The sequence below is a fragment of the Parus major genome, chromosome 4 (assembly GCF_001522545.3).
Source record: "Parus major isolate Abel chromosome 4, Parus_major1.1, whole genome shotgun sequence".
Taxonomy (NCBI): Eukaryota; Metazoa; Chordata; class Aves; order Passeriformes; family Paridae; genus Parus; species Parus major.
In genome coordinates this window covers 53,711,942-53,724,203 of record NC_031771.1, presented here as the reverse complement: position 1 = coordinate 53,724,203, position 12,262 = coordinate 53,711,942, and the positions used below count along the sequence as shown (strand labels likewise).

Below are 12,262 nucleotides of genomic sequence, written 5' to 3'. Positions count from 1 at the left end.
TTCTTGACTACTAAGGGAAACATGAATATTCTAATCCAGTCTTGTCTCTTACAGGAACTCTGTAACTATGTGAAGACATTTTTCTGCAAGAACATAACATATATTAATTGATCATCTTAAAAATCACTTGGTAACATTAAAAGTTGAATCAATCACCACTGAATATTTTCAATTTAATGGAAAAAAAAACCTAAAATACCTTTAGTATAAGAACACTTTTATTTCTCAATAGAAGAAAATTAATTTAGTGTACTGACAACATTTGAAGCCAAACACAGTTATTTAGCAAAACAGAAAAAGCACTGACCAATTCCTCACAATTGACATCACTATGTACACAAAACAATTAAGAAATTATTTAACCTGAATTTTAAAACAGTGAAAAATTGGTTCATATTTTGATGTAAAAAGCTATTAAATTCTATTATTTTGCATGGGTTTCCATCATTTTATTTACTTTACCTCCTGCAGAAAGAACTGAATGCTACATAATTTGGACCAAATGGGTTAACAAAAGCCAACCAACCACAACAAAGGGATTATTTGTATTGGGCAGGGGAAAAGCTCATAAATCACTGTGATTCTCTCATGTTAATTTTGTTTTTATTCTTTCTGCCTTCTGAACGGACCCAAGACACCTCTAATGTATCATGTCCTATGATATTAAGATTTTCCCAAAGAGGGCTTATCACTTTGTTTATACAGCAGCAGAACCAATCTGATTGACTGGGGTTTCAGAAATTGCAATTAGAGACTCCATATAATTGCACAATATTCACATCAGGAGTTAGTAGCCATTATTGCATTAGGAGCCCTTTTCCATGTACCACTCCACAGACATAGGGTCTCCCATATTGATTTGTACAACATGCTTAGTTACAAGCAGAAGAAATCTGGGCTCCCCCTTTGTAAGATATCTGAAATCATAAGTTATTTGTTAGGATAGTTGAGAAAGAGGCTGATGAAACAGTTTTCATTATAAAATTTTCCATGGAGTACCTAACTGATGCTGTGTGTGCACACAGGCAATACACACACATGTTGCATGTGGCTTCCCTTTGCAGTGAAGCCTTCTTTAGAAGGTATTGATAATTCAGAGGTGCAGGAACACTAAGCTAGCTAACAAGATTGCAGCTGGCAGAGGTGAAAGTCTAATTCGTATCTGCTAATTGCAAATCAGGAACTAGCAGGAGTTGTTCCTTCAACACCTGTCAGTAATATGGAGAAAAAGAAAAATGCTCTTTCTGAAGGAAATTGATGCATGTGCAGATTCTTGCTTGGCCAGCAGTATTAGAAAATTATTTCTACTACTCAAAATTAGAAATAGTAAGGTGTTTTTAATCACAAAAAGTTCAGCATACAAGATGAGTAAGTTGCTCCAGAACTGGTTATGATGGCTTAGACTGAGCTGAATAAGGAGCTGAAAGTTGGCGCTGTCTCTGGGACCGGCGACTTGAGGAAACCAGAGGTGAAGGTCAGACAGCCCCCTGATTACAGGAGGCTTCACAGCCTCCCCAGAGAATCTCTCCAAGCACCTCATTTTTAACACTAGTAAGAGTGAACCCCTCAAATTCTTTTGGTTTGGTTTTTTGGTTTTTTTGGGTTTTGTTTTTTTTTGGTTTTTTAATTTGTTTGGTTTTGTTTTTAATGCAATTTTAGGCCTGCATCTCTTCTCCTGCTCATCATGGCTGTGGAAATAGACCACATGCCTTTCCTTGATATGTCCTGTTATTATGTCCCATTTTCCTCTTCCTTTTTTCCATGTCTTCTCTTCTGCAGACTGACCAACTCAAATTCTCTGATTTTTCTTAGTAAGTCTTATTTCAAGGCTTTTTCTTTCCTCTGGATACTCTCCAATCAGACCACATGTTTCTGTACAAATACCATCCAAAACATGCCTTCAGCATAGACAAAGAAAAGGCAATCCCAGTCAGTAAGAGAGATACAGCTGGTGCTTCAGAATACTGGATTCACCACAGCTCAGCTGACCAGGAGAAAATACAGAAAAGAACTATGAATGGAAATAAAGTAAAGAGACTTCCTAAGATATCTAAAAGATACAACTATGTTGTGAAAAAGAAAACAACTCTGGCAAAGAAAAGTTAGTAGGAAACAAAATTAGAAGGGGAAAAATCCTGATAATTATGACACCTGTAGAAAATAAAAGCAAAGATAAAAAGTCAGAAATGTTGTGTAAAAACATATTATGAAATATAAAATATTATAATGAGATACTGAAGTTGGCAGAGAAAAATTTATATCTGTAAAAACTAGAGAAAAATAAGACATTGAAATTTATCAAAACTTAATTTAATTTTGGAACAGAAAAACTTTTAACATCAATATATAAGAAGCTTTTCTGTTCTACTTTTGGAATGAATGTTGATCTGGAGTGAAAAGTACTTTCTAGTCCATCAGCAACTAAGATGGATCTGAACTAGTATCCATGAGAAGTAAAAGTTTTGAAACTGGCAGTACTAAGGGTTTTTTCACATTTTTATGTGGTGTTATAAAATATTAATTAAAAAATAAAAGAACTACTGAGGGAGTTTTAAAAATCCGCTATTGCTCTGCTGATGTTTAAGGGACACTATACAGTCAGGGAATAGCATAACATAATACACTTGCTTGATATCAATCCAGACTAAATAGTGAAAAAAAATTATACAGGATTTAACTAACTAAGATTGAAGTGAAAGGGATGTAATTAATGCCAGTCAACATGGGTTTATGCAAAATAGCTCTTGTCAAACAAATCTCATTTTTTTCTTTGATGAGCTTACAAAAGTTTGGGTGATAAAGATAAGTGCATGGCTGTAATATACTTAGACACCTGTAAGGCATTCAGCTTACTAGTGCATTATTTATATTCTTAGTAAAGTTTATTAATATACAATTTTCATAAAGCATACGGAAAATTGATTGAGAACTCTTTAAAACATCCATTTTAGGAAGTAATTGTTAATTAGAAATCATTAGCTGGAGAATGGAGGGGCTAGTGGTGATCCAGGCAATTGTGGAAATTTTACATCTGAATTTAATGAAATTTTTACCTATGTTCCAAAATGAAATTCAAAAGAATTGTCAAGAAACTTTGAGAAAATCCAAAACTAAAACAGTGGTATATAAAGATCAGTACCAGGGAGTCACACAGAATAATCTGTCTCACCAACCTAGGCCAATTTACTGTGTTGTACCTGAATGCTCAAATGATGTTTAATGACTGATTTCTTGGGAGAAAAAAAATAAAGGGAAAAAAGAAAGAAGATTTTCCAGGAAAGAAAACAATCTGTTTCTCTAGGAAAATTTAATTTTCTCCCTAACAGTTATAGGAGACAAGTTAGATGACAGTTTGAGAGAAACCTGGGGTGATAATATAGCATGCTGGCCCCCCAAACAACCTTTTTGAAAATAGTTATGCAAGTGGGTAATGTATGATGAACTTTTCCTGTTTATCCCCAAACTGTGTTTATAAGAAATACCCAGTAGATGTAGCTTCTCACTGTTAACCCCTGCACTAAAGGACTATAAAGTTACCTGCATTGCACAAGTTATAAAAACAGGGTCAAATTCACAATGAATCAGTTGCAGGTTTGTTGCCGTGTATTAATTGAATAGTTTATAGTAAAATCTAAAATACGTTTATGTAATATAAATATATAAATATAATTTAAATATAAAGGCACAGAAAAACTTAGATAAGCACTTCAAAGTTGTTGATATTGGCACTCAGCCTAAACTTCACTCTGAAACTATTGCACAGTAAACCTTTTTTCTTCCTCCTCTCCTCTCCTCTCCTCTCCTCTCCTCTCCTCTCCTCTCCTCTCCTCTCCTTTTCTCTCCTTCTTTCTCTCTCTCTTCTATCTAGCTATCTATGATGAAAAATCAAACAGGGCTCATGAGCAAAGTAGAGAAAATGAAAAAAGGGCATAAAATGCAAAGCATGGTATAGTTACCTTGTACATTCCAAACACAAACTGCAGTAGAAATTATAACAGAAAATACATATTCAATTATCAGCTACAGATTCAAAGCAACAATAAAACTGAATTCACTATATTTTCCTAGGGATAGGGAGAGCAAAAAGCTCAAATTGTTCCTTTTGAAATTTCTACTGTGTAACATTATGCAATGCCATATAAAATTGGGTGATGAAAGCCTATAAAAAGTGCCTGAAATTCTCAATATATTCTACATCTATAAGCTTAAATAAATCCATTTTGAGGGCTCCATCATATCTACCACACATGAATTTTTTTTACAGCTACAAATGTAATACCTCATGCTTTTGCTTCCTCACAGTATTATGGCTCCTCCATGGAAAGAAATCATTTAGTGAACAGAAGAGAAATGTAGACAAGCTCTAATTTTCTGTACAGTGGCAACTGCATTCATTATGCATTAAAGTAGCACTTTCCCTGAAAGAGTTAAATTTCTAGCTCCTATTCTCTGCAGTGCTGCATAAACACTGCACATTATTCTTACTGAGCATGCTTCATCTTTCCTGTCTCCACAGTCTTGGGCTGTCAATCACCTGTCAGTCCCCACCACATCAGCACAGTGCGCATCACCAGGCTGTCAGCACAGCAGCTGATGAGACTCTGCTAAGAGCTGTCAATCAAACTTGTTTCTCTTATCTGTTCGGGAAATATTTTGTCTCTGAGAAACAAAGAACCTGGGCAACAATGGATCAGAGTCTAGTATTTACTCTTTTACAGGGATAGAAGCCTCTTAACAGGAAATGAATGCTTTATCCACAACAAGGAAACAAAAATTCTGCTCCATTAGGCATATTTTCTTTTTTTCAATTTTGTTTAAATCCTATTTGTTTCTTGAACAAACAAATCAGGGCATAATATATAAAAGCAAATTTCATTTTGCTCTCACTGTAGAATGAACTTCATGTGTTTACTTCTTAGTTTCTGTTGACTACAATTCAATGCAGTGTAAGACAGGTAGCATCTCTGCTTTCAGGAATCTTTCCTTGTCTTTAAGCACTGGAATATGTGAGGTTTCTCTCCATCTCAGGATAGCCAAAAAAGCCAGACTAGAGAAATGCCTGGTTTACACCTTTGTTAACTTAAAATATAGCTTTATTTTCTGCAGCATTTTCTTTAAATTTTCAACATAGGATTCAGTAATATGAGTGGGGTTCATAGATAATAGCAGACGAAAAGAATAGCTGAGGGGTATAAGCAAGTAAGAGAAATATGTATTTTCAGTGGCTGTTTGAAAGACGACACTATCTTCTTTCTGGAATGTTGTGCCAGGGAGAAGGGATTGCAGAAGGTAAAGTTCTTGCATCTACAGAAATCAAATACTGAAGAAAGACAAAAAGAGCTGCAAAGATGGGCGCAGCAGCTATTTCTGTTCTGACACAAAATCTCTGCATGAAAAAGTTAAGCTGGGCTTTCAAGTCACATCTATCCAAGGCAGAATATTGTTCTGCACAGATAGCTAGGTCTAGGTCTAACAAATCTGGCAATCAAATTAATTAACACTGGTAGATCAAGGAACTAACAAACCACTTCTCTTCCCAGGGCATAAGTAAGTATATTTATATGCTGTGCCGTGCAGGGACATTTAAAGCTAGCTCGAGTATCAGTACATAGTGTTGCCTGACGTGAAGCAAAGTAAACATAACCCAGTGACTTAAAATCCCCATTTTGAACCATATCTATTTTTCCCTCCAAATGAAAGCATCTCAGAGCTGACAGTTGAGGAGAAACATTGAGAACAGCAAAGGGAAGAAAACTGCTTTTCGCAGTTTAAAGAAAATACTTTCCTCAGTATAGAGAAGAGTGCTATAAAACATGGTAATATGAATGAAAGACCTAAAAATATTTTGTGTTCTTCATAAAGCTTCAGTTTGGGGCCACGAAAGTAAATAAGCAACTTTGTTTTCTGAGACAAAAACAAAACAAAGGCGAGTTCACAACCTTTACAATCTCCTGGACAAAACTATATTAGAAGTTAAAAGGGGAGGCAAATAAAAGACATTTTTTAAAAAAAAATTCTATCACTTACACAAACACTGATTTACAGGCCTGCTCTGAACATTTGCATTGGCTGTGGAATTGGACTGTTCAGGTAAGAGCAGAAGGCAGAGACAGCTGGGAAACAGGCTACGAAATGAAACTCAAAGAAAGGAAAAGTTTCAAAACAACCACAGGAAAAAAGTCCCCAAAAGGAATTTGGGAACTGCACTCAAGATTAGCTCCCAGCAGCCTTCCATAACATTCTTGACGGGCTCTGAAGAAGGAACCTGGGGAAAAACAGCATGCTTCTTCACATCTCTGATGGCTTAACACAAGTTCTGGATAGCCCCTGAGAAAAAGGAGGGAAATGGACTGGGAAGTGCCATAACCCAGAGAAAAATGAGGCCACGGACAGCAAAAAAGTTTCTGTCCTTTCCACACATGCACACATATAGGGTTTTTTTTTAATTTGTTTGTTCCAAAAGAAAATATTTTAGTTCTCAGAAGAGGGAAACCATTGCCCAAAGGAAAAAATAAGGTGGTGGCCACAACCAATGTCAGAGATGTAAGCAAAGCTGTCACAGGCTGAAGCAAGACAAAGGCAGGCAATTTTGACCTGAATCCTAGAGCAAAGGCAAGAGGTCAGCATCTTTCATCACTTTCAACTTTATAAACAACTTCTCAAAGGATGCCTTTTTCTCTTTTCCTGGGCCTTATCTTGGTTCCCTCCATTACTGTCTGTGCCTGGACTAGTAAGAACAATTTGTCCTTTCTCTTTCCTCTCTGCCAGTTCCAATGTGTTTAATGCCCTCTCCATCCTACAGAACATACACACTAGGCAAGGAGGCAGGTGTCTTGTTGGAGACAGCACAGATGAAGAAAAGGGCACTTCTGTTTCACTGCTTTCAGAACTCCATGTTTGGGGCTGCAACCACACGCCACACTCACAGGAGCCACAGCCCCTGGTCAGCAATTTCACCTGCTTGGAACAGAGGGACTGGGTGTTGTTATGGTTTCTGGGAGATGCCAAGAGCGTCCATAAGAGAATAGCAGAGCATGAGAATGGCTTGGGCAAGCAAAACAGAAACCTGTAAGGGGAGCAAACTTCTCTGTTCTCAACTCCTGACCACGGTTTTGGACACAAAGTTCCCAGATAGGAAGAGAGGGCTACTCTTAACATGAAACCTCCACTCTGCAGCCACCACATGCAATGCCAAAGGTGTCCTCAAGCAGGAACTTGGACAGCACAGAGGCCTAAAGACTTCACTCAAAGCCTTCTCAGAAGGCAATGGAAGTCTCAAACTGGAACAGTCACAAGCATGCTCTTCAGAGTTTCACTGAGTTGGAATTCTACTCATGTCAAAAATCATCATTAATACCATAGCTGTGTATTACATAAATATTAACTAACAAAGGAAAGGAAATATGAATTAACAGCAAAGAGCCTTTAGTGTGGAGCTTCAATTCCAGCTGCTGAGAATAAACCAAAAGCAGCAACAGTTTGTGAGGAGGTCAGAAATTAAAACCAAAGGAAAAATTCTGTGTACTACTCACTTTTTAAGGCATGACTATAGTAACTTGATCTCTCAATCATTCTCACCATAAGGCATGACTATAGTAACTTGATCTCTCAATCATTCTCACCAGCAATAATGCTAAGAATCACAGTATTACCCCATGCCAAACTGTCCCAGTTACAGATAATACAACCATTATCAAGCATTTGTGACAACAGGAGTATTTTACACATTGACAAATTCTTTCATATGCAGCGCTGTTTTCCAGAATCACAATTCCCTCTGATCTAACTGGACATTAATTGCTTTTTTACTGATGTATCTGTGCCTTCTGGACTGATAACACAACTAGCAAATCTGATATCTGACAAGTTGACTCAACCTAATCAGGACAGATCAGCTGTTACTAACGTTGCTATAGGCTGTAATTTGAGGACCTTTAGAGAGTTATCACTTGCTTTGAAAGGCAAGAAACTGTAATTCTGTCAACACTAATCCCAGAAACATGCATTCAAAGAGGCTGTTATTTTTTCTCCAGAAGAAGGTAACACTTGTCAAATAAATACCTGAGATAATTGATAATAGGCATTAGAAGTATGTGAGTGATACGCTGACAATCAGTCACTCTCATGAAAAAGAAGAACCTCCCAAGATTCAGAACATTAAGTGGAGAGCACAATCTGTCACCATGAATCAGGGGTCACTCTGAATGGAGTCAAACAATTGGCAATGCAGTTTTACAATGTTTACTTCTCTCTCTATCTAGATGTGTATAAGAGACAGCTCTGAATGGAGTCAAACAATTGGCAATGCAGTTTTACAATGTTTACTTCTCTCTCTATTGCTTGGTGCTAAAGCTGAGAAAATTATTCACTTCAAACAATTTGTTCGAGGAATTTTATTCCTTTTCGTCGCTCAGTGTACGCAGGCAATGGATTCCAATGCCATCAGATTTATTCACTGCTTCACTTTTAGTCAAGCTTTCATTTAGTGCTTGATTGAGAGTATTCTAGACTTCTACTGCTGCTCAGACAGTATCCAAGGCTTGTCCTTAATATGTGCAAGCAGCATAGATCCACACTGTTGATGGAATAATCCTTATCTACATCAGCAAGGATATAGATTTTAATTTGTTGGTTTTTTGATCCTTCTTTAATTTTGGAAGTCCTTCCAGCAAAAATACTGATTTTTGCTACAAAGTTCCCTTTCTGTGAACAATTTTGCACACAAGACTTAACACTTGAATTTTTGCAGAAGACAAATTACCAAAGAGCACAAGCACAGCCACAAAGCACATTGATTAAAAAATAAAAAATCCAAAGATTATATTTTATTATTTGTTTCATTCCACTAGGAAATATTTTCATGTATTAAAACTCAGAGGAATTCCATAAAAAATGGATTCCAAATTCATGGAATTTTTTAATGTAACTTAATAGTCACTAAATATACACAAGTGACTTTGTCATTGCCAGGGTTGCATCTGTCTTGTACAGATAAACTGTTTTTAGAAACTCATACTTAACATTAGAAAAAAAAATATACATTTCTTACTGTATCGCTTTGGTCCATCTTCCAAACAAAATGAAAGTGTTAAGGTTGCATCATCTTCAAAAAATTCAGTTGCAAAGGCATCCCACCAGAGGTTGTCACTATCCTAGGAAGCAACAGATCATTCACTTAACAGGAGGCAAAATGAAAATATGTTCATCTGTTGTAAAAGAAACTCAACAGGATCACACCTAGTTTGGCTTCTTCACCTATGGTTTTGGGGTACAGATGTCTATATGATATTTCAAACTAATTTTCCTAGATAAAGTGCTGGTTCTAACTAAGGAAAAAACCTGAAGTGTTTAATTTACTATATAATAAACTGTCTTCCATTTTATCCAGCATACTAAATATGTAAAAACTTTCTTTTCCATAACATTTTTTTTTCCAAATGTTAGATATGGTTTTATAAATCAGTTGCAAATAAAGCAATTATGAGTTTTCCCTACTTTTCTGAGTTGTGTGTCTCAAATTTTTGATCCTGGTAATGAAAAATCCCTCAGTACTTAATTCTATAATGCTACATAACCTCATCCTCAGCACAAGATGACAAGAAAGTTATTTAGAAACTAAATATAATGGTCATTCTACTCCAATGCATTTAATATAAATACAATGCTACTTCAGGTTGATGAAATACCAGACAGTTACATAAATGTAATTGTTGCGAGAAATCTTTGAGTGTGATACAAGAAGTGAAAAATATAAGATGACTTGTGCATACTTAGACTTACAGAAATTCACATAGCTGGAACATGGCAATTATTAAAAGAGTGAACAATGTAAAACATATATCAACCAACACAGCACTACAGGTAGTTTCTTGACTTTAACAATTGAACCAGGTATTTTCAGACCTGGATGATCAACAGGCACCCAAACCTCAATGTCTAGCACCTGAGAAGTGGTCCAGCTTGCAAGGGTTTTCACAGAAGCTGGGCAACAAAAAAACCCACCAAATATTTCATTCAAAAGCTATTCATATATTTAATAGCTGGATAAGAGATTTTTGGTCCAGTCTCTTTTAGTCCTTTGAGGCCCCAAGACTTAAATCACTTGTAGTACACAAGTGAGGTAACAAAGCTGGAAATACACTTCTGAAGATGCACTCCTCAGAACCACTCTATCCCACTCACAGCACCTTCCTTTCTAGTGTGCAAGGCCAGGTTCACCCAGCACAGTGAGGCCTGAGCTCTTAATGCCTGAGCAATATAGATCTAACCCAAAAAACATTTGTTTGCTTCACAGAAAAAAAAAATAATCCTGAGATAAAATGCCAACTTAAAAGAAAATATGCATCTATCATGTTCTTTATATATATATATATGCAGAGCAATCTGGGGATTTTAGTTCTGCTGCTGTATTTCCTGATGATGTTACTTTTGGATTTCACTCCAAAATGTTAAGCAAGGTATACTTCCTGCCTCTCAATTTCACTTTGATTTTTTTGTCAAGCATCCAATACAGAAATGGTAAGGACAGGTTTTAACAATCTGGTTCCTACCAGAGAGACCCTAGAGAGACTTCTTGTCTGAGTCAGAGCCTGTAATACACTTTCCCTGCCAAGGCTCATCCCACCTGGCAATGACAGGACCATACAGCCCTGCCATTCAGACACACAAAGAGGTATCAAAGCTGTCCCCACATCTCAGAAATCTGCTCTCATAGAGAATTGTTGTTCTTTCCTGGTGTAAACCTGATGAGTGTTCCCATGTGCAAACACTGCTGTGTTGAGTAGCCAAGCAGCCACAAGAGGAAGCATGAAATACACACTGGTAAGCATGAAACAGGTGTTCAGCATACACACAGGTGTTCAACACCCCTCTGCACAGGGCCCTGCACTCAGCACAGCCTGGGGGGCTGCATTACAAGCCCCTACTGGAGTGTATTGCCCAACAAGTAGCTATGAGCTACCACTCTGCCATTTGACTAAAGAGAGGCTGCAGTACCATTTAACCTTTTGGACATACTTGTCACAGGGAAGGAAGAGTGGAGGGAAGAATTTCAGCAATGCTACACATCACATTTGCAGCTCCTGTTAATGCAGTAGTTGAGTGTCACTGGAGCATCCAATGTCATGGGAACAAAAAGGAGAGCACCACATAGCCAGGATGGAACTGCACATGGGAAAGATAGAGAAGAGCAAGGAAAGTGCAGGGCCTCACCTCAAAACCACACAAATCTGCACGCACGCTGGCTCCCAAGAAGTCTTGAAAGCAAGGAAAATGTGGAACTGGAATTGCTGTGGATTCCCTCCCTGGTTAGATGGAATATCCCAATTTTCTCACAGTTTGAACACAGTCCAAGGTCTTTATCTTAAGCTTTTATTTTGCTATTATTAAGCTCTTATTTTCATAATTTAGGTGAGGAAGAAGGGAAAATATAAAATGCAACACTCCACCCACAGAAAGAAAACCTGATCTTAAAAAAGAGGATATAAATCCTGTCAACCTTGGAAATGCTCTGCTGCTTAATCTTCTGCCCCACCCTTGTCACAGGTGGGCCCACCTACTCTCAAAGCCAAATGGGAACAAAACCAAATGAGGTGTCCCCAGCCAAACCGAAATAGGATCCAGTTATCAAAAAAAAAAATCCTTTTTTTTTTTTTTTTGCAAAAAGGGAATGGTGAAGGCAAGGCTGCCCTCCGGCATCTTTAACTTATGCTTTGACAGGTTACGGGGGATTTTGCCAGAGTAATTATTTTTCTATTCAACAATAATGAGAAATTACCATGGCAACCTCCTTTTCACGTAGTGCACTCACATGCTCAAACATTGAAATAATGGCCTAAACATAACAAAAAAAACCACTAATTCTCTAAAAATATTTTGTATTAAAATAAACTTAAAGAACAGGTCACAGGATAGAAGAGGGCAGAGACAGCCAGCAAGTTGGGTCAGAAGTGAAGATGCCATGATGCTGTGGCCAGGTACCCAAGCAGCAAAACGACTTCTTCCACAACTGTCATTGTTCCCTCTGATCCCCTCCACCCCGGTATTATTTTTAATTTGAAGCACAGCTCAATTCTGAATAGGGTCTCCAAGTAAATGGAATCCTACAGTTTCAATATTTTTCCCTGACTCTGATTTCTTTGGCAAAGGTAATCAGATTTTAAGTACAATGATGTTCTTTTTCCTCCTCCATCTAAAAGTCCCGTATGTTCACTGTGTGATTTGACAGTCAAGCTGGGTTCTTCTTTACACCTTACACACTTAC

At 37.3% G+C, this 12,262-nt stretch overlaps 1 protein-coding gene across 10 annotated transcripts in view; it reads right to left on the bottom strand.

Annotated features, from left to right (window-relative positions):
- The window catches only part of LDB2 (LIM domain binding 2), a 212,981-nt gene that overhangs the window by 130,672 nt on the left and 70,047 nt on the right, over nt 1-12,262 (bottom strand). For all 10 annotated transcript variants that reach the window (XM_015625284.3, XM_015625283.3, XM_015625285.3 and 7 more), the window contains one exon: nt 9,050-9,152. In XM_015625284.3, coding sequence (XP_015480770.1) covers nt 9,050-9,152 — 103 coding nt within the window. The remainder of the gene's footprint in view (nt 1-9,049; nt 9,153-12,262) is intronic.